The sequence below is a fragment of the Falco rusticolus genome, chromosome 1 (genome assembly GCF_015220075.1).
Source record: "Falco rusticolus isolate bFalRus1 chromosome 1, bFalRus1.pri, whole genome shotgun sequence".
NCBI lineage: Eukaryota > Metazoa > Chordata > Aves > Falconiformes > Falconidae > Falco > Falco rusticolus.
The window spans coordinates 69,748,971-69,770,558 of NC_051187.1; the positions used below are offsets into that span (position 1 = coordinate 69,748,971).

Consider the following 21,588-nt stretch of genomic DNA (forward strand, 5'->3'; position numbering starts at 1 on the left):
TCCAGGGTGTTGTAAGAAACACTTCCCTTTATTACCCCATCAATAGTTCCAAGGTAGAAGGCTAAGCGCTTGTTTTTAACGTGGTTAAGTGAAACACATCTGTAAAATGTATGGCTCAATAAACCATCACATGCTAAGCTAGGGCTGCCCAGCAAACTTTCTGGGGCAGGCTGAAGACCTTTAGCGTGCACCAGAACTTCCCAGACTGGAGCCAAACCGAGCTGAAATTTAACACAGCTCCACAGAGCACTGCAGGGACGTGCTGGCTGAGGCGAGCAGAGCTGTAACCGTGCTTTGCAGCATGGCACCTACATTACTCGTCTTTGGTTTTGAAAAGTTTTAGCTGTTGTGCAGACTGGAGAAATACAGTGACCGTGTCAGCAAGGTAACTCGGTTTTCCCTGCCTTAGGCATCCTGGACTCTGCAGTTCTGGGGTTAAACTGAGAGTTTCAATGTCTTAGTCTCATTTTTTATTTCTGTGTTTGTTTTCTAATGTAAGCTATGTTAGGAGAAAAGGAGCATTGCATTTGTTTTTGTGCATTTAATTACAATTATTACAATTTCATTACAATAATTACAATGTCCATGTTACAAGAACTTAAATGGAAGGTGGCCTGAACTGAGTGCAGTCTACTTTATAGAAAGTGTTTGACTTCTCTGTTTTAACGTTTCTAAAACACAGGTTACTGCTACAGAAGTGCAATGATTTTAAATAGTATTTAACACTGGAAAATTAAAGTCTTAAAGCACAATCTGAAAATTTGGGAGCAAACTTCCAAACTTCCATCTTCTTGCACAACATAAGCATGCCCAGAGGATAAAACCACGTATATGGACTGATGCATGTCTGTGGTCTGCTCTCAACTCCTATTTTGGTTCTGTGCCCCCTCAGATCTGTCAGCTCTGTGTGTTCACACCTGCGTTTCTGTCAAAATGTGTCATTTTTTTTCCAGCTTCCTGCAATTTGACTGAAGCACATGAAATGTCAATTTTGCAAGCAACTCGGCAGAACTGCAGAGATGAAGGGAAGTGGTAACATCTGCAAGGGCTTGCTGAAGCAGCGGAGAGGGTGGGAGCGAGTGAGCTGCCAAAGACCACCTCTTCCCCTGGCACAGCTCTTGCTGCCCTGCTGGTCAGTGCTACACTGCGGTGCGGTGCCCAAAAACAGAATACTGGGAAACGGCGCAGTCAACACTTCTGCAGATCTGCCTCTGTGTAGGCCAGCTCCTTTAGCAGGCTATGGACATCAAAAACTTTTCAACTGATGAATAAAATATTTAATCTGAGATACGGATTGTCAACAGCCAACTGAATATGATATGTCCAGGTGGCCAGGAAGGCCAATAGCACCCCGGCTTGTATCAGAAATGGTGTGGCCAGCAGGACAAGGGCAGTGATCATCCCCCTGTGCTCAGCACTGGTGAGGCTGCACACTGAATACCGTGTTCAGTTTTGGGTCCCTTATGACAAGAAGGACATTGAGGTGCTGTAGTGTGTCCAGAGAAGGGCAACAAAGCTGGTGAAGGGTCTGGGTCACAAGTCTTATGAGGAGCAGCTGAGGGAACTGGGGGTGTTTAGCCTGGATGAGGCTCCGGGGAGACCTTATCACACTCTACAAATAGCTGAAAGGAGGATGTAGTGAGGTGGGTGTCATCTCTTTTCCCAGTTAATGAGCAAAAGGATGAGAGGAAATGGCCTCAAATTGCACAAAGGGAGGCTTAGATTGGATATTAGGAAAAAAATTCTTCACTGAAAGGGTTATCAAGCACTGGAACAGGCTGCCCAGGGATGTGGTTGGGTCGCCATTCCTGGAGGTGTTTACAAGATGTGTAGATGTGGCGCTTAGGGACATGGTTTAGTGGTGGACTGGATGTTCTTAAGGGTCTTTTGCGACTATACATTTCTTTGTTTCTTGGTTGAAAATCTTTATATAGCTCATGCTTCATGTTTTAAAATCTGCCATAAGCTGCGAACACACCATTAAACTCTTTCTGAGAAAAAATATGAAGTCACAAAAAACTTGTAGCTAACAATCCAAGTGAATGGACAGATGTAAAGAACATGCAATTTATAATATAGTTACAGAAGGGAGTGGCTACACTTCATGTGTGCATACAGGGTGTTGTATTGATGATTAGTACTTTGCATACTCAACTCACTTCAAAGAACTTTGAGACAATGCCAAGAAGAAAGAAACAACATAAAAGTAATTTATCAACATTGATAGATTTTTAATTACTTTGGATGACATGTAAAGGTCAAATGGGAAAAAATATAGTCTTGATATACAATCTTACCATCTGACATAAAGAGGAAAAAATGGCACCTATGACTGATGTAGATCAATGCCTGGATCATCAGCTAATGCAAATCAGCACAGGTCCAGTTATTTCAGTGCCAGCTATGGCTAAGCACAGATCATCCTTTTTGTGTATGAAGTAACAATTGCATGTACTAAGTCAAAGCAATTTTGTGGCAGTTCCCATTTCTCCACAAGAGAAGTAAGGATGTTACAAAACTCTGCTGTACCTTTCTGGGTTACTGAACTAAGATTTTCCATTAAATGTATGGAAAACGCAAGAGAGAAGTTATGTTAAAATTCTGTTACTTATGCAACGAATGAAAGATTTGCTGAAATTGACTGTTAAGCAAACTCTGACTTTAATTGTTGGTTTTCAATAAAAATGAAAGCACTGAACATCTAGCCAACTTTATACTTTTACATTTATAAATAAAATAGTCATTAGAAACTGCATTTTTATGCCTTAATAAATCCCATCTTGCCTTTGTGTTGGCCATTAATGACTTAATTAAACAAAGTTTGTGTGACTTCTTGGCTTTGTCATAAATTCTTTAATTTTGTTGAGCAATTTTTCTTCATACACATATGCATTGAGTTCCATACATCTGTTTGTTGTGGTTAAACTAAGCACCATACAGCTGCTTGCTCACTCCCCCTCAGTGGAATGGGGGAGAGAATTGGAGCAGTAGAAGTGAGAAAACTCGGGGGTTGAGATAAAGACAGTTTAATAAGTAAAGCAAAACAAGGAATTCATTCACCATTTCCCACGAACAGGCAGGTGTTCTGCCATCTCCAGGAAGGCAGGGCTCCATCATGTGTAACTGTTACTTGAGAAGACACAGGCCGTCACTCTGAGTGTGTCCCCCTTCCTTCTTCTTCCCCCAGCTTTATATACTGAGCACAATGTTCTATGGTATGGAATACCCCTTTGGCTGGTTCGGGTCAGCTGTCCTGGCTCTGCTCCCTCCCGGCTTCCTGTGCACCTGCTCACTGGCAGAGTGTGGGAAACTTGAAAAGTCCTTGATGTCAAGTAAGCCCTACTTAGCAACAACTAAAACATCACTGTGTTGTCAACATTATTTTCATTACAAATCCAAAACACAGCTCTGTACTAGCTACTGAGGAGAAAATTAACTCTGTCCAAGCCAAAACCAGGACAGTGTTATTATGCAGTCTTCAATTATATTATCATAAATACCGAAGACGATGACAACGGGTTTCAGCACAGTACGAAAAACTGTTCACTGTGAAGCTAGTCCAAGTGCAGACATGAAGCACATGAAGCAAGATCTATCTTCTTTCTTTTTTTTTTTTTTTCTTTTTTTTTTTTTTTTAAAGGACTATTTAGTGAACCTGCCTACGGCATTTTGAAGTCCTGCTCTCATTGCTTCCCTGTTCTGCATTACTCTGCCTGTAGTTTCTGCTGCCTGACAGGGTCCTAACACGAGCTCCGTTCAATACTGCAGCTACAGGCAGGTTTTTTACCTGTCCTGGCAAGCAGCCACACAAACATTGCTGAGCTGGATTTGACAGTGGAGCTCTGACCATGGGAACTCCACCTGTTCCAGATGCTGGGGATTTAGTGTAGACCTGTAGAAGCAACATGTAAAGGGGTTAATTTCAACGAAGACAAAAAATGGTGCCTCTAGGTTGCAGTTCAATAGGATTAGGTTGCTGTACTTGCTGTGAAGAGATTAATCCTATACATGTTGCCTTAAAAACACCCAGATAGTGCCACCTTAACTCCTACTTTACAACAATGAATGAAAGACAGGCAAGGCTAGATACATCAAACCTATTTTGACTACAGTGCATTTTCTACCACGCTTACATACATTGATGATCTTCTTTTAAGTAGAATTAACCTCAGCTGAGTTACCTTTGTATGTGTAAACATTTAACATCATTATTTTGTGCAACCATCCCAGATTTCCTATGTTATTTCAGTTTGAAATAAAATGCGCTAAACAGAAATCCTGACTGACTGTTCAGAGCTACTGGCATTCCTGCAGGGTCACCACACTTTCTTTATCCTGGTGATATTATTGAATGAAGTTCTAGGTTTTTCAGAGAGGCTTCTGGTGGGCCAGTCCCTCTGTTCCTTGCAGGTTACAGGTTAGGTGAAGAAACATCTCAAGCCACCCCAGCCTGGGTGGCCCAAGGATAGCCTCACTGCAGGTTCAGCTGAGGGTACACACATAACTGCTGGCACAGCCAGACACAGCACTTGTTGTGCCCACAGATATTTCAGAAGTGCTGATCTCTGCTCAGAGCAGTCATGCAAAAATTAGTCTGGACCTGGAAGATGCTGGTAAAAGGCTTCGGCATAGTCTTTTAGCACGCTGTGGGGTGCTGTACCATGTGCTTGATAGTGCTCATGTCCACAGAAGGCTTGCAGTCTGTCCAGTGCTTTCCAGTTCCATCTGCATATGGGAATCTAACACACCAACGCACATAAATTGCTTCTACTTCCCTCTCCATCAAGCACCCATTTAACGTAAAAGTAAAAATACGGTACCACCTGCTGGTGGGGATACTGTGTGCACCGATGGGTTTCCAGTCATCAGACCTCGCTGGGGCCGATTGTGCTTCATGACACTGATTTCCCTGAGACACTGGTCTACACAAAAGAGTATTAAATAATCCAGAAGCCCTGGAGCCATCTCAGCTACAGCACTTGCGACGTGACATTCATGGCTGAAATCGCATCAGCACTAGAAAAGACAGCACAATATTCGCAGAAAATAAGCTCATCAAAACCATGGTCCCAATCCAAAGACCCATCTCTGTACACAGCTACAACACAATAAGCTGAAAGGCAATGCTGTGCCATTAAAGCCTGCTTATTTATAAATAAATGCATATGGACAACGTATCTAGTGTTTTGGTTGCGGGTGTCTGAAACTCGAGGTAGCTTTAATAGGATTGAGAAGAATTACAGATGATGATAAAGCAAGATACAAAAATAGATTAAAGTTGGCCTACTAAAACAATAATCCATTAGTGCGGTCATTCTCCCATCAGTCAAGGTTACTCCACTGGAATATGGAATAACAGGAAAAATATCTGTGAAAAAATATTGATGCTAAACTAATGTAATTGTCAACGAAGTCAATGATAGCTATGTAATTAGCTTTTAAAGAAGAGCAGAACTGAGAACACTGTATTGAGCTCACCCAGAAATTGTTCTGCAAACTTCTTTGTAGGTATGTGAGGTCCTGGTCATTGTCAGACAAGGAACTGGTCTGGCCCAGTAGGACTCATCTTCCTCTGTTTGAGAACTACTTTGAAAAACTCCACAGTAAAACAGGTAAGAAAAAATAAGAGTTGCTTTACGGTATTGCTTATAGTAAAAGAAAACTGACTGTTCTCTACCAAATTAAAAAAGGTTCTCTGGCTTGAGAGATAGACTTGCCTGCCTTGGCTGGTCATCTAAAACTTTTGGACAAAGGTGTGCCCCAAATGCAGGAGTTCACAATTAGACACTCCATGCTACCACGTATTCACAAAATCACTGCTCCGCGTTGAACACTGAGATCTTTCAGACTGCAAACCAGGCAAAAAACCATGAGAATGACAGAGGTAAAACTGATCCTGATTCAATAGGAGCTGGATGCAGTGACCTTCCAAGATTCCTTTTATATCTATCATTTTAAAATGGGAGTTGTTTTTCAGCCCTTCAAAGGAAACAGTGAAACATAAGCTAGAACTTAGAAGATTATTCACTTCTTTGTCCATTTGTTATGTTGCATACTGTGCACTTACTGTGGATTTGTATCCACTGAGCATAATGTTATGCGTTTCCTCATTGACCTTTAACATTTTATTTAATACATGTTCTGTTAAATTTCAAAAACATATTCTTTTTTCCTAGAAAATGGACTGACTGTCTTCAGGGTTGGAAAACCGTAGCAGCAGATGTGTCAAATTTGTTTCTCTGGCCGGGAGGCTGACCTGTGATACTGAGCATCACTGTGGGTTTGTGATTAAACCTACAATGTGTCAATCCACTTACGAATGGCCACTCAAGAAACAAATGTGTCTTAATCCTGGGGTCTCAGGGGGCTGGACTGCTTTCCTGGGTTCGGCTTGTTGTGAAGCAAAGTTTAAAAGTAATTAAGTATCTTTAACTATGTCTCAGTTGTGACAAACATACAATTTCAAATCTGTACATTCGCTCTTTTTGATGCTTGGAAACTTTACTGGATTTCATGCTCAGCAATGTGCTTCCCCCCCCCCCCCCCCCCCCCCCCCCCAAATGGGCTATGTAAAACATGCCACATTAAAGAATCAATCACTCAAGCTCCCGAGAACTTAATTTTCCTCATTCTTATGGTATCCAGCAGTGAAATGAGAAAGCTGAGATATGCAAATACCTCAACATCTTCTCTTTCAAACATCTTCTCTTTCAAAGTACACTAGGATCCTCTCAGGGGCTTTCTTGATTGTGTGGCCACTACAGATGAACCCTTGCATATTTCTAATTAAGGAGGACTGCAGTTACTTTACAAACCATTTTGCAAAGTCATAATCCGTATCAAACTTGAAGATTAGTTCAGTATCTTAGAACTTCATCATCACGGCATTTTCCACTAAATATATAGTCACAGTTTTTAAAGCATCAAAATTATGTAAATAATGTAAAAGTTGTGCAATGTAAAAGTTATGTTAGATTAGTTAAGAACTTTCAGTATAAAATGGTATTTCCTATTACTCAGCAATAGGATAAATACACTAAAATAAACAGGAAAATTCTATTTATAGTGTTTTATCTAATCTAGTAAAGACCTGTTACTACAGTTAAAAAGCATCTGCAATGTAAAGAAATTGGGCCAGCAGACAATCTGAATATATAGCAATTTACAATAATTTTTTTTAATATTTTTTTTTAGTTTCAGGACAGAGTACGCTCCAATATTTGTCACTTCTTTTGCATGTTAAAGGGTCTAGTAAGCTGCTGTTCAGGTGAGGGATAATAGTGACTGCCATTGTCACTTTCGTCTCTCTCTAAATCTCAAAATCCATCACTAGGTCAGGGAAATCCTCCTCTAATGTCTATGTCCTTCCTTGGGAATAATTCAGAGAACGGCACCTGAGACTGGCTGTTTGAGAAATAGATCAATAGGGGATTTGTTTATGAAATGTTGATTAAATTTAGCTTTTCATGATGGCTTTGCTTATGTAGTAAGGAAGCGTGGCTGATTTAAAGGACTGAAATCGCTATTAGAAGCAGCAGATTACATTCCCAAGGTAAGCATGCACACTGATGAAACTGCTTACTGCAGAACTGCTAAGGACTAATTTGCATGTTAGAAAAGAGATTTGCTGGAGCACACTGCAGAATTTAATGTCAATGAAGCTTTTTTGTAAAGCAAAAAAGTAGATATTTATATGATGCTAAATTCTGTTCTGGGATATTCTTATTCAAAGCGTTTTCTCCCTGAAAATAATGACTAGAGAAGTGAATATGGTGGGCCAGTAAGAAAGTGTGAAATAGGTAAAATGAAAGAGAAGAGAGGGAAGCTGGTTTTCCACTCACTACAATTCCGTGAAAGGATAATAATGCCTTCATTTTCTTGCATCCCTAAAGATTTTAATGTATAGTAATTAATATGACTAGGTTTTAGATCATAATGTTTGAAAACTCAGTTGTTTATCATAGTAGTCACATATAAAAATCTGAGATAATAACAGTAAACTATTTGTGATGATACAGTAAAAAAAATGTGGTAAAAATCTAAACTACCTCTAAAGCAAGCATTTATCTATATTACCTTTCAAACTCACTATCCACATATGATAGTGTAAGAATGAGCATTGGACGATTAAAATAAAAGTAGCGTAAGAATTTGTGACAACGTATCAGTTTAAGAAAAATGTATGTGACTACAGAATAGGAAATGGTAGTGATAAAATTTAGGAAAACCTGTCCGAAATACTGTTTGAAAAACCTCCATAATAAATGCATTAAGGTGAGTTCTGTACCCACTGAGTTTAACGGGACTTTTTCTGCTGCTCCCAGTGTCGAGGTTTTGTCACACAAATGCTGTAATGAGGTAACCACAGTCCTCAAGCCTGGAGCAGTTAGTGTGTCACATGCTGCATCAGCATTTCTGTGTCTTAGACTCAAGAATGTCAAAACTCCCCACAATTTGCTTTGACACTAATGGAATCTGAAAATATTCTTGTGCTATGTATCCTGACTGATTGACAAGGGAAACAACCTGGTGCAGCAGTCACCTGAGCCTGACATTCGGATTTAGGATTTTGGGACTACAGAGCAGTAAACGCTTCCAATTTCTATGCCACTTCATGCTTCCAGTGCCTCAGTAAGATGGAATCTCCAGTCCTACCCCAAATTGCAGCTTCTCTTTCCCAACAAGTCCTATGCACGGCTGCCATGGCTCCTTCAGCAAAACACAAAGAACCCCACAGTGCTTCCAGTTACAACAGAGAGTACGCAGAGCCAGAGGAATCTGTTTATTTGCAAAAATTCAAAAAATTTACCTGAAGAGCAGGGGAATGTAAAGGATACAAGGATCCCCAACCTCAGGCTGCGTACTCTGGGTGGGTGTGGATTTTTGGACATGTCCTGTTTTACCACACTTCTCATCTTCTTTAACCTCTAGTACATCTGCAAATCAGTATGTCTGGATAGCACAAAGTCAAAGATGGTGGGTTTTTTCCTCTTGAAACTAAATAAGACTCAAAGAGCAAATATAAATATGAAAAAATTGGTGCCTAAGTAGAAATACTGGTACTGGGACTCCTAATTTGAACTAACTGATTTAGAGATGACTCTGCTGGAGGAATGACTTCCCGTGAGATGAACGCATTCACATTTGTCTGGTGCTGAGTGATTGGAAGTGGTTGGACACAGCTTTATTTTGTGTCATTATTTGTGAGCTCTGTGGACTCCAGCCTGGCTCTGTGGAGGTTATAGGTTTAATCAGGATGGAATTTTGTGTGCTAGCATTAGCAGGGCTTTCAGAGAACCTGTAAGCAGACATAAAGCAGCTTAATTCAACCTGGCTTACTTTCAGTTTCCACACTTTCAAACACAATTTATGCTTGGAGTATGTCAGTGGAAACCCTGTTACTGTTTTTAGGCCCCTGATGAATCTAACCTAATGTTTACTATATCTTAGAATCTTTTTATGTGACATCTCAGAGTCGATCCTTGCTCTTAAGCATTTAAAGACTGACCAGCAATGTTGGACTACATTAAGGACTATTCATGGAAGAACACATCTTAATCTCCAATCTTTATCTTTCTGGTTTGTAGAATGTTGTATACTGCTGTATTATTTTTTGCATCATGTGTCATTCATGTCTGATGACTGCTAGAAACATGTGTTTCCTCTCCTATTTCCTTTATGGGAATAGTTTTATTTTCATTGATTAATAAGGAAAGTCAGGTAAGTCTGGCAGTAATGTGGTAGCTGTATCATCCTGCTTCTTGTTTGCAGTGTGCTTGACTACAGAATGGAAGTACTTTCTTTAAGACTGATTCATTCCATGGCATTTGACTTCACTTATCAGTGGTACAGCCACTCGTTTGTCAGTTTGTGGCTCAGACATCTCTATGCTCTACTTTCATGTGTGCAGGGATATTGTTAGTGCAGTGGATAACATCCATTTTATAATTCTATCTAAATGGCCCTGTCAAGAGCAGATCACACTTGTAAACACAATTCATGGCCAGAGAGTTGGCAGTCTCACTGATGTCACGATATAACTGAAAAAACTAAGAACAGTGGCAAAAAAGGAGAGCAGAAGTTAATTACTCCAGTGTTGGAAAGATTGTGCACTAGAATGGACTGTATTAGTTATGTACTCTACAACATTTTCAGGTTTTTAACAATGAGATGAACAAACCAGACATGATCAGTCACTAATGTTTCTATTTAGGTGTTTATATACTACCTGCTATATGAGTAAGGAGACTTTACTACATTAATCTTAGCTTTCTTGCTATAGAACCTACTCTTTTCTCTCCCGCACATAATTCTCAGGTGTCAGACACACTAAGATATGCACTGGTCATAGGCCAGTGGATGCTTCCTAGCCTGGTTTTCAGGATGTCACCTGTGCATGGATCTGTTTATCCATCTTGATACAATATGGTTTGAGTCTTTGGTTCAAAATCTATTGTAACAGTGGTGGACGTTTCAAACACAATTGTCTAAATATTTTCAGAGTAGGTGGTTAGGCTTCGGAGAAAGATCTAAATTAATGCTTCCTCTAACAGAAAAATGTGTTGAACATTCTCTTAGCAGCAGCTGCCTGGTCATTCAGCACACTGAAGCACCCACAGTGCCCTTTCTTGTCTGGTGGGAATGTCATGGGAGAGAGGAAACTGAAAATACTGTTAGTGGTTTTGGGGGAAGCAAGGTTATAAAAGATTTATCTTTAGGAAAAAAATAAAAATTGCTTGTTACTTCTGCTAGTTGTGAAATGACTCGATTATTTTTTAAATCAGTCTTCCTCCATTACCCAAGGTAAGACAAACGACCATGAAGGTAGGAGTGATTGAGACCCATCACTCCCATACAATTGTTCCCAGCGTGGTAGTGCAAGACACCAGTGAGGACCCTGGACCAACAGACAAAGGGGAAAACAGGTATGTCAAATTTACTATTTTGTGTCTTTGGGGTTTTTTTTCTTTGATCATTTGCATAGAATTAACTAAGCACAGATGCTTGTCATCATCTGATTTTCTTCACCCTGTATAAATAAATTACATTTTAAAGATTGTAATATATTGATTATTGTAAATATTTAGGGTATTAAAATCTGTGCTCTTTCAATTTCCTTAGATAACTTAGCCCATTACTATAATGGTGAGAAACAGTCTGTGAAAACTGAGATTAAATGGCTTTTTCTATATCAGCAGATATCATATAACTGTGTTGTTTTGCTGTTCCCCAGGCAACAGTACCTACCCGGTGCATTTGCATGCTACAATATTAACAACAATAGTAATAAAGATGAGTAAGTATCTTTGCCATTTCAGAAAATGAGAGTACTGCAATATTGCTTGTTTAAGCAGCAATGAAGAATGATATCTATCTAACCACTTCTTTATAAACAGTTTTGTCATTCAAGTAATCCCCAAAGAGACAGCACATACATTTAACTTCATGTACATCAATTATGATGATCATTCTCGATACTAAAGTTACTGGTATTATATCTATTAGTTTAAAACTCGATACTAAAGTTACTGGTATTATATCTATTAGTTTAAAATAAAAGTAGTTCTATGTGAATACAATAAGCAAAAGAGTTTTTGAAGGCCAAACACCTAAGTATGTTATCCTTACTGAATTCAGATGATCCTAATAACTAAATGTGGAAGCAAGTGTTACATGCATCCCATGGGTCTATCATATTTTTCTTTTCCTTAGAGAGGAGAAAAAAAAGAAAAAAGAAAAGAAGAGGTAAGACAAAGAGTAGTAATACTACTATTTCTAAGATATTCAATTTCTTTCCAAATATGTTTTAACTTAGTCTGTAACAACTGAAAATTTAAACCTATTTCTTAGCAAGTCAGAAAAAAAAAAGGATGGAGAAACACAAAAGAACAAGGAAAAAAAAGAGAAAAACAAAAAAAAAGATAAGTCCAAGAAGAACGAAAATAAAGAAGAGTAAGTATTTTTCATTTACATCCTGCTATATTAGTCTAATAAAACTGCTTTTGATGTAAAACTGAATCCATTCATGGACATCCTGTAAACAAGGTGCTTATACTCTAGTGAATGAGTGTACAGATCCTGCTGCTCTCCCTTGACTAGAGTAGTTTTGATTTAACTACATATGTGGACAACAGAAATACGCATGCATGGAACTGATCTCAAAAAATTAATCAAGAAAAATCTCCTTTGGTTTCTGATTATCCAATATTTTTTGCATAACAACCTGCAGCAAAAGATGTGCCAGCGTAAAGCAGTCTCTCCCACACATAAGGACACCTACAACCAAGTAAACTCTTCTATGATCTAAAAGTTCTTGCTTTACCTTTTGCTTGGTAAATCCATAATTTTCTAGACAAGGAAAAGTAACTTAAAATAGTGCAGTACAAACTTGTGTGGTATAATTTCACATTCTTTGGTTTCTTTATGTATAACATGCCAATGTTTCATCTTTCTTAGCGCTAGACTTTTCTCAGTGAGAAAGGCTTGATTTATCTCACTTACTGAAACATTAGTCATCACATAATATTTTTATTTTTTAAAATATGATCAAATCATTTATCAGACAAGACAGTTCACTGGGTAGGAAACTAATTTTAAAAGGTTGAAATTACATGGGCCACTATAAACTGAAGTGGGACTGCCAAGCTGCTGCTCAGCAAAATTTAGATTCTAAAGTTTGCGTCCTGACTCACAACGAGTAAGCATCTTCATGTTCTCCATGCATTCAAGCAAGGAAGCTTATAAAGACCGTTTATTTTACACTAACAATTTCTGGAATGCTTCATTCTTCAACAATTGTTATGTGTATTTTAAGTCTCTCATTAAATCTCATTTTTTCCCCTGCCTATCACTTAGGAAGAAGAAAGATACTTTCGTTATTGATCCAGCGGGAAATATGTATTACAACTGGTTGTTTTGCATCACAATGCCTGTCATGTACAACTGGACCATGATTATTGCTAGGTGATATACTCCTTTAATGACTGTATAAAACTTCTGGCAAATCATAATATCCCTAAATAGATAAAAAAAAAAATATTTCATTCATCACTGATTTCATGCAAGTATTTAATTTTCTTTTGGTGGTAATTTACTTTTGTCTTTTCCTATTCAGAGCCTGTTTTGATGAGCTTCAGCACTACTACATAGCAGTATGGTTTATTATTGATTACATTTCTGATGCCATCTATGTTGCTGACATGTTTGTACGAACAAGAACAGGTAAGTATACTCAATGATTAATTCTTCTCCTTCATATATTTGCCTCAGGTGGTTTAAAATATTCTGAATATTAATGCTGTTATTATCTGGATACCCATGATGAGGTACAATAGTGAAAAAGACATTGAGATTCTGAAAGACTGTAGTCTGTGACCTGTAAAAATAGGAGAAAATGATGTATTACTCAAAGAATACATAAAGCCTGAGGAAAGCTAGGCATGAGGTAGCCTAGACACAGGCTGTTCTGCCTGCAGATGACTCAGTAAGACAAAATAAACATGCAATGTGGCCAAGTGAAGACCAGCGGTTCTGCAACATTAGCACCTAAATCTGGATTTTGTATTAAAGGAGATGCAAATATTCCCTTGATTTTCAAGACCATCAAGCAGGCAAGACATCTAACTAACTTCAGCTGAAACTGCTTCTTTTAAAATCTTATCCTACATCCAGAGCTACTGAGTAGATACACTCAACAGGGAACTGAAACACCCATGTTCAAATTCCTCCCCTCATTAACCACCCTTCCTACAGTCTGTGGAGTTTTGGTGTGGTTTTTTTTTTTTCAGATGTTCACCACAGTGGAAAAGTGGAGGGAAAGAATCAGAGCTAGAAATGTTTAATTTTCAAATCTGTATAGTTTAGCTCAAGCTGAACTATATAGCACTAAGTTGAATATTTGGAAATAAGAAATTGCTTATTAAAAAGTAAGAGAAGTTATGTACCATCTGGAATTTGCACCCAAAATATTTTTCAGAGGAGATTTGGATTGACATTAAACATGACACAGATGATGTTGTAACATTTTTCGTTATTTACAATTTGATTTTAGGTTACCTGGAACAAGGTCTCCTGGTGAAAGAAGAACAAAAGCTTCAAGAGAAATACAAGTCATCTTTGCAATTCAAGTTAGATCTTCTGTCAATCATACCAACTGATCTCTTATACTTTAAGCTAGGACTGAATTACCCAGAACTAAGAATAAACAGACTACTCAGAGTAGCTCGGATGTTTGAATTCTTCCAGCGAACAGAAACGAGGACAAACTACCCAAATATCTTCAGGATCTCTAACCTTGTCATGTACATCGTAATTATTATTCACTGGAACGCCTGTGTATACTACTCGATCTCAAAAGCCATTGGATTTGGGGCTGACACATGGGTCTACCCCAACACTTCTGATCCTGAATTTGCCCGTCTGACTAGAAAGTACGTCTACAGTCTCTACTGGTCAACACTGACACTGACCACTATTGGTGAAACACCCCCTCCTGTAAGAGATTCTGAGTATTTCTTTGTGGTTGTTGACTTCTTGGTTGGAGTGTTGATTTTTGCTACCATTGTTGGTAACGTGGGCTCTATGATCTCCAACATGAATGCTGCCAGGGCAGAGTTTCAAGCAAGGATTGATGCTATCAAGCAGTATATGCACTTTCGGAATGTGAGTAAAGACATGGAAAAAAGAGTTATAAAGTGGTTTGACTACCTCTGGACAAACAAAAAGGCTGTGGATGAAAGGGAAGTCTTGAAGTATCTGCCAGATAAACTAAGAGCAGAGATTGCAATCAATGTTCACCTGGAAACACTAAAAAAAGTTCGGATTTTTGCAGACTGTGAAGCTGGTCTGTTGGTTGAACTGGTTTTGAAACTCCAGCCGCAAGTATACAGTCCTGGAGATTATATTTGCAGAAAAGGAGATATTGGACGAGAGATGTACATTATTAAAGAAGGCAAGCTGGCAGTAGTCGCTGATGATGGAATTACCCAATTTGTGGTCCTAAGTGATGGCAGCTATTTTGGAGAAATCAGTATTCTTAATATCAAAGGTAGCAAAGCCGGCAATCGAAGAACAGCCAACATTAGAAGTATTGGATACTCAGACTTGTTTTGCCTGTCTAAAGATGATCTCATGGAGGCTTTAACAGAGTATCCAGATGCAAAGGCAATGCTGGAAGAAAAAGGCAAGCAAATCCTAATGAAAGATGGGTTGCTGGACATTGATGTTGCAAATTTAGGAACTGATCCTAAAGATCTGGAAGAGAAGATCACCCACATGGAAGGAGCGATGGGCAGATTACAAACAAAGTTTGCCAGGTTGTTGGCTGAGTATGAAGCTGCACAACAGAAACTGAAAAAAAGACTTACACAAATAGAGAAAATACTAAAGCCAGTTATAGAGCAAGAGTTTTCAGACTTAGAAGAAGCAGATCCATCCACAGATAAACCTGGACCATCAAAAGTGGAATAAAACAATGGAGGTTGCCAATAAGACTTAGGGTCAAATCCTGCATGGAACCGAATGCATTAATTTCTAATTTTTGTAGGACCTGACTACTAATTATGAAAAATTACTTGTTGAGTTGACGTCACTAATTTCCTACAAGCAGCACTGGCAGGTTTCAGGAAGACAAAGAAGAATCAAGAGTGAGGATGGAAGATAACACCTTGGTCTCGCACAAACAGGTGGTATTATCTGCCAATGCGTTATGTACTCTTTATGTAACACTGCTCTACAGCAAATGCATTCAATCTATATACAGTCATACACCAGCAAACACTGAAAGTTTTGCTGACTATTAAAACAATGTATTGGTGTCTACTTACGGAAATAAGGAAAGGTTTTTTAAATATTGTACTTTTGAAGTCAATATGGACAAGATCCATGATATTAAATTTGTGTATAAACAAACACATTTTAATATGTATTGATTAAGATAAGATTAATTAAGTATGAGAGATTATATAAAGAATTAGGTATACCTACAATGCAAATGTGAGTACTGAAGACTGTAACATTTGGAAAATATTACTACTTCATTGGATTCACCTTGGCTGATTTCTTGAAATGTAAGTGGGCAGTTTTAAATGGTCCTTTTTTCAGGATATTAGATGCAAAGGCTGGGAGAGGGAAGAATATACAACTTTTTTGCAAGCATTGGTATGACAAATGTGGATGGCTCAAAATCTAGCTGTTCTTTCCACAAGCAAACGAGAAATAATATTGAAGACTGTTCTGCTCCATATAATCATATGGCTGCTAAACATGGATTATTGAGTTTTTTAAGATCTGTGCTTAGAAATTTTTATGTCCCTAATGTAACAGTTGTGGATGCTGGCAGACTGCAAGAAGCAGACATGACAGAGAGAGGCAAAACTCTCTCCAGACTGTCTTCTGTAGCTGCTGTTAGGGAAAGAATACAGCAACTAAATAGGTTCTTTTTTTAATTGGTATTTCTTTCTTCTGTTCACAACTACTACTAAGATAGTAGAATCAACTGTTTCTTACGTCAGATGTTTTCAACTGCTTTGAGAAGCATTATTTCTTGTATTTTTCCCTAATTTATGTCTTCTTCCACTGGCAAAAATTGGTTTTATTAGTTGTGGTCTCAGCAGGGTATTTTCAGTAGACTTTGATCACAGCTACTTAACATTGGAAAAATTTGATGACAAGGAGTGAAGAAAAGGATTGCAAGGAGAGAATGGATAATTCTGTATTTAGAGCAATTCAATTATTCTGGGCAACTGGACTGCCACTGTTAAAATATTACATATGTAAATGCTACTCTCACTTGATAATATTGCTATACTTTAATTCTTCTCTTTAATAGATGGAGATATTATAAATTGCATCTTTTGTAAAGTGCATTCATTTCTGGTTGTTTTATTTTTTGTAATGTTGATAGGTTTACAGAATGCCAGGGATCTATAAATAACTCCTGATTTCAGTGCAAGGATTAAATAGTAATTGATGTAATTAATTAGCTTTAATCAAATTAATGAAATACAATTCCCTTAAAGTAATGCTTAGGATATATATGGAACAACAAGGATAAATATAAATATGAAGTGGCTGTTCATTCACTACTGATCCTGTGCTTTGAATGCCAAACAGTGTAATTTGCTGGTGAGGGGAAGGAGTATGCCATCATTTCATTACAGACTATCTGTGCACATAGGAACAAGCGTTATTCTGGCATGGAACTATATTGTAAATGTTGGAATTTGCAATCAGCATTCTTTCAATTCAGGACTTGAATATAATTTGCAATCTGCAAGGCAGCAGCACCCTGTAGGGCTGTGTTATGTTCCACTAGGCACTTAGTAAGCACTTCTCTCCTTTGCTGAAGAGTTTAGGACTTTGTATTAGAGAAATGTGTGATAGTATAATGAATTTGAATTAATAAAGGCTGAGAAATACTGTTCACATTTTTTCTTTTATTGATCCTTCAGTCTATGACACAAGCTGTAGTCACTAGCTGCCTTTCTTGGAAATAAATATTCTTTGATTTAAAACACTTAAAAATAAAACAGAAAAACAGAATTGATCTCCAGCAGTTTACTTAATATTTTCAGACTCTTATTGATTGGAAATCTTGTATTATTTATCTTTTATAAGCATGTATTTCCTGAAAAATAACCCCAAACACTAAATGCAGAGTTTCTTCCTGACACAAAACAAACCATAACTGCTACAAGGAAATGTCAATGAAATTTAAACTATTTCAGCTTGCACTTATTTGTCAGTACTTTTCAGGAGGCACACTGGCTCCTCAATATATGTTTCCATGCAGCATAGAAGCTTTTGGATGTACTTCAGTAAAGTTTTGAAACACGTTTTGTGGCCAGTTTTTAACTATCCCATTGCGAGGAGCAGCTGTGAAGAAAACGTGTGCAAGAGCCTGGCGCTGGAGGAACGGCTGCGAGGTTTGCTCAGGAGAAAAGGAGGCCAAGGGGTGTCCCCATGGCTCTCCTCAGCTCCCTGAGGGGGAGTTCTAGCAAGGTGGGGGTTGGCCTCTTCTCCCATGTAACAAGTGACAGGACAAGAGGAACTGGCCTCAAGCTGTATCATGGGAGGTTTAGATGGGATATCAGAAAAAATATCTTGACCCTGGGGGGTACTCCTGAGACATGCAGGTGCGGCACTGAGGGACACGCCAAGTGGGGGGCTGGGCACCGCTCCGTTGGCTGTTGGACCCGATGATCTCAAAGGTCTTTTCCAGCCTAAATGACTTCGTGACAGGCAGAACGGCAGGCAAAAAGAAATTAAAACATCAAATATTAGCGACCACAGCCTCGGTATTAGGCAAACGCCTTTCTGCCTCCTGCAGGCCCACCCGTCCTCAAGGCACGGCGAGCCCCGGCGGCCGCGTGCGCCCCGATGCACGCTGGGTGCTGGAGTCCCCCAGCCGCCACTTCCGCCCCGGCCGCGCGGGGGGTGCTGGGAGCTGTAGTCGCGCTGGCGGGGGAGCTCGCAGGTGTCCCCGCCGCCTCCACCGCCGCTTCCGGACGGAGGGGCCGGGCCGGGCCGGGCCGGGCGGGAGAGCTCGCCTCGGGGCGGCCGCCGCCGGTGGGGTGAGGAGGGGTCGGTCTTCCTCCGCCGTCCTTTGCTCACTGGCGGGGAGAAATGGAGGCGCCCTGGCGTCAGGGCGGCCGGGGCCGCGGCCGCGCCAGGCCCGGGGATGGGCTCGCCGCTCGCGCTGGGGCGGCTGCCCGGCCCCCGGCCCCGCGGGCCCGCGGCGTTGCCTGTGTTGCGGCCGGCGAGACCAGCGGCGAGGGAGCCAGCGGTGAGTCTCCAGTCCTCCGCGCTACCCCTGCCCGGCCGGGGGCTGCGAGGCCCCGGGCTGAGGAGCCGGCTGTGGGCCGGAGCCCAGCCGCGGCGTGGGGAGCCCCTACAGGTGCCCGGGTCGGGGCTGACCCCGGCGGCGTGGGGAAGGCAGGCGGGCGGGGGGAGGCCGCCCCCTCCTCACCGCGCAGCCCGGCGGTGGCCGGCCGGTACGTTTTGGAGGAACCGCGGAGTCCTCGGGGAAGTTGCTGGGGGCTCGGGGGCTGTGTCCTCCCCAGGGTGCACAATCTGTGCCCTTCGAGGCACTGGATTTGCTCTCAGAGTAAAGCATGAAGTAATGGACGAAGCAGCTGTTTTTCAGTACGGTTGGAAGGTTCAGGGGAGCGCTGCCTGCTAGGAGCTCATAACTGCTGTTATGTTCTGGCCAGCGTGCCACAATGCCCCGGTCTGGGAAAGGTAAGGGCTTTCCAATGCACCGAGTTGCTATGAGTGTAAGTTGATATTTACGAAATATTTCGGAGGTAGAGAAACGCCAAATACTGAGCTCTTTTAAGTGGCAGCATGGTTTTTTAAGGAAAGCCCTAAAACTCAGCTTGACGGAACCCCAGCAAATATATTGGCTGCAATAGTCTCATATGGAAAACTAGCAGGTACTTAAGACCTGTGATGCGCTGAAGACCTTTATATTGGCATGGTATGTTATGTTAGAGGCACTTTGGTTTATTAAGAACTCTGTTAAGCTATACAGTTTTTTTTCTCCATGTGAGAATCTTCCTTTATTTAGTGTGCTTTAGAAAAACCCAAGGTTTATATTAAAATACTCTGTCACTTTTAAGCTTGCCACTTTTGCAATAAGGATTTGTTGGATGGACGGAGATCGATAAAAGTCATAACTTAAAAAATACCAAATGTTAGGAGAGGTAGCTGTGGATCATTAGCAAATTATAACAATTGACCTTGTCAAGAATTGCCTGTTTTGTTGGGTTTTTTCCTTCCTTATACTATGAAAGTTGTGTTTGTGTACGATGTGTGTGGGGGGGTTTAAAACATCCTTCTTATAAAGTAGCATTATAGACGCGTATATTCTAGTATGTTTGGTTCGATTTGTCAGCAGTAACTGACAGATAATAATCCTGCTCTGAAGTTTATGAATAATACAATTTTATGTTTTCTTGAGTGGTATTGAAAAAGTAGCAATGTACTGCCCTTAAAAACATGAAATCAGCAAGCAAGAAAAGGACAGCTGAAATATGTAGAACTGAACGTGGTGCTATGATTAGCTATTATGTTATTAATCATTGTTAATCTGTTATCTTAATAGAATTATCTTCACAGAAGAAATTTGATGAAATTAAGAAGGCTAATCAGGCTGCAGCAAAAAAGCTAGTTGAAGACCAGTTTAGCTCCTCATCTGAAGATGATGATGAAGATGCTGAAGTAAAACAAGGAAAGATTTTGGCCAAAACGTTTACCATTTACACCAGTCAAACTGGTAAATTTTTTTTTGTTTATTGACTTCTGTTTCTCTATGAAAGCATAAACAATGCTGTAATATTGGCTGTGTGATAGAATTTTTCCATACTTGGAGGGTAAAGCACTTTATTCTGACTTGTATTAAAAATATTTGTTCCCAGCAATGTGTGCTGGCAATACTTCTTGCCGTTTTATAGAGAGTCAGTGGTGTATTTTTGAAACAGCCTTAAGTACTTTTAATAATGTGGTTTTGTAATAATATATGACTGGCTTCTCTTCAGAGGAAAAAAAACCCAAACTTTTACAGCAGTCTCAACATGTACAGAATAGCATATCAAACATTACTGATTGCTTTAAAAATCTTTATATGTTAAAGATGGAGATGCAAGTGAACTGGAACGTACAAGACAGTACATGAATGAAGCTTTTCAGTCAGGGGCTATGACGTGTCTGATCTGCATTGCTTCAGTTAAAAGGAACCAAGCTGTAAGTATTTTATAGTAGTTTTTTAGAATAAAGCAAATATAACTATCTGAATAACTTGTGTTTAGTTATACTACTAAGGTAATTCTTGGGACTGATAGTTTTAAAATGATGTGTACTAAATGCAACATTTGGCATCTTTGGATTTTTTCAAACGCTTGAAGAAATAAGTGCTTATATATACATACCTTGTAATCAGAATATTATTTTTTTACCTATGTTTGTTATCATAATGTAAATTAGTTATTTTTAAGTTTTAGAGTCTAGCAGATGAAAAAATGAAGTGCTTGAAGGCCAGTGCTTGCAATGGTGTATGCAGTAAGCTATGTTGTGGCAAACGGGAACACCAAAGCAAGAAATACTTGGAAGTTAGGAAGTACTATTGTCAGATTTATAGCAGGGAAGCTAAAATAAACTTAGCAGCTCCAAATGCTGATCAAGTGAAAGAGAAGGGTGGCATGTCTTAGAAGATTGTCTTATTTTATATAAGTACACTTTTTGTGGGAGAGATTTCAGGACAAATCTTTTTTGCTTTTATTGTTATCTATCAACTTCCCTTTGACACTGACAGGCCCAGCCCTGTTTCTGTAATGGTTACTTGAATCAAATACGTGTTTGCAACTGTATGCTTAACACTAAAAGAAAAAAAAAAAGTGCAGAAAATCGTCAGCTTCTGATGCTGAGTGTATCTGGACTACAAGTATCCAATGAAACTGTAATTATTAACTTTCTTTTAGAAAGAAATGTAATGTTTTACATGTATTCTTAACATTTAATCTGGTTTTTTTCAGGCCTTGACATATGTGCTTGGATTAATTTTAAAGCGCTTTATCTCTTGATAGAGTTAAT

General features: G+C 39.5%; 2 protein-coding genes across 6 annotated transcripts in view; both read left to right on the forward strand.

The window, feature by feature from the left end:
- Positions 1-7,341: 7,341 nt before the first annotated feature.
- CNGA1 (cyclic nucleotide gated channel subunit alpha 1) lies at positions 7,342-17,424 on the forward strand. Of its 4 annotated transcripts, none has more exons than XM_037383743.1 (8): positions 7,342-7,552; positions 10,785-10,925; positions 11,234-11,296; positions 11,713-11,745; positions 11,851-11,952; positions 12,856-12,963; positions 13,115-13,221; positions 14,051-17,424. In XM_037383743.1, exons 2-8 carry the CDS (start codon positions 10,819-10,821, stop codon positions 15,466-15,468), a joined length of 1,938 nt encoding a protein of 645 aa, XP_037239640.1. In that variant the 5' UTR covers positions 7,342-7,552; positions 10,785-10,818; the 3' UTR covers positions 15,469-17,424. The 4 variants fall into 4 exon arrangements, with proteins under 4 accessions (XP_037239640.1, XP_037239631.1, XP_037239650.1 ...); XM_037383734.1 differs by having other exon boundaries at positions 10,804-10,925; XM_037383753.1 differs by lacking the exon at positions 7,342-7,552 and adding an exon at positions 7,621-9,579 and having other exon boundaries at positions 10,804-10,925.
- A 1,033-nt stretch (positions 17,425-18,457) lies between these two features.
- The window catches only part of NFXL1 (nuclear transcription factor, X-box binding like 1), a 48,551-nt gene continuing 45,420 nt past the window's right edge, over positions 18,458-21,588 (forward strand). The window contains exons 1-3 of one of the 2 annotated variants that reach the window (XM_037383767.1): positions 18,458-18,784; positions 20,105-20,275; positions 20,633-20,742. In XM_037383767.1, the coding sequence (XP_037239664.1) occupies positions 18,625-18,784; positions 20,105-20,275; positions 20,633-20,742 (441 nt within the window). In that variant the 5' untranslated portion in view covers positions 18,458-18,624. Of the gene's footprint in view, positions 18,785-19,057; positions 19,240-20,104; positions 20,276-20,632; positions 20,743-21,588 lie in introns of those variants that run through there. The other variant, XM_037383774.1, reaches the window with a different exon arrangement.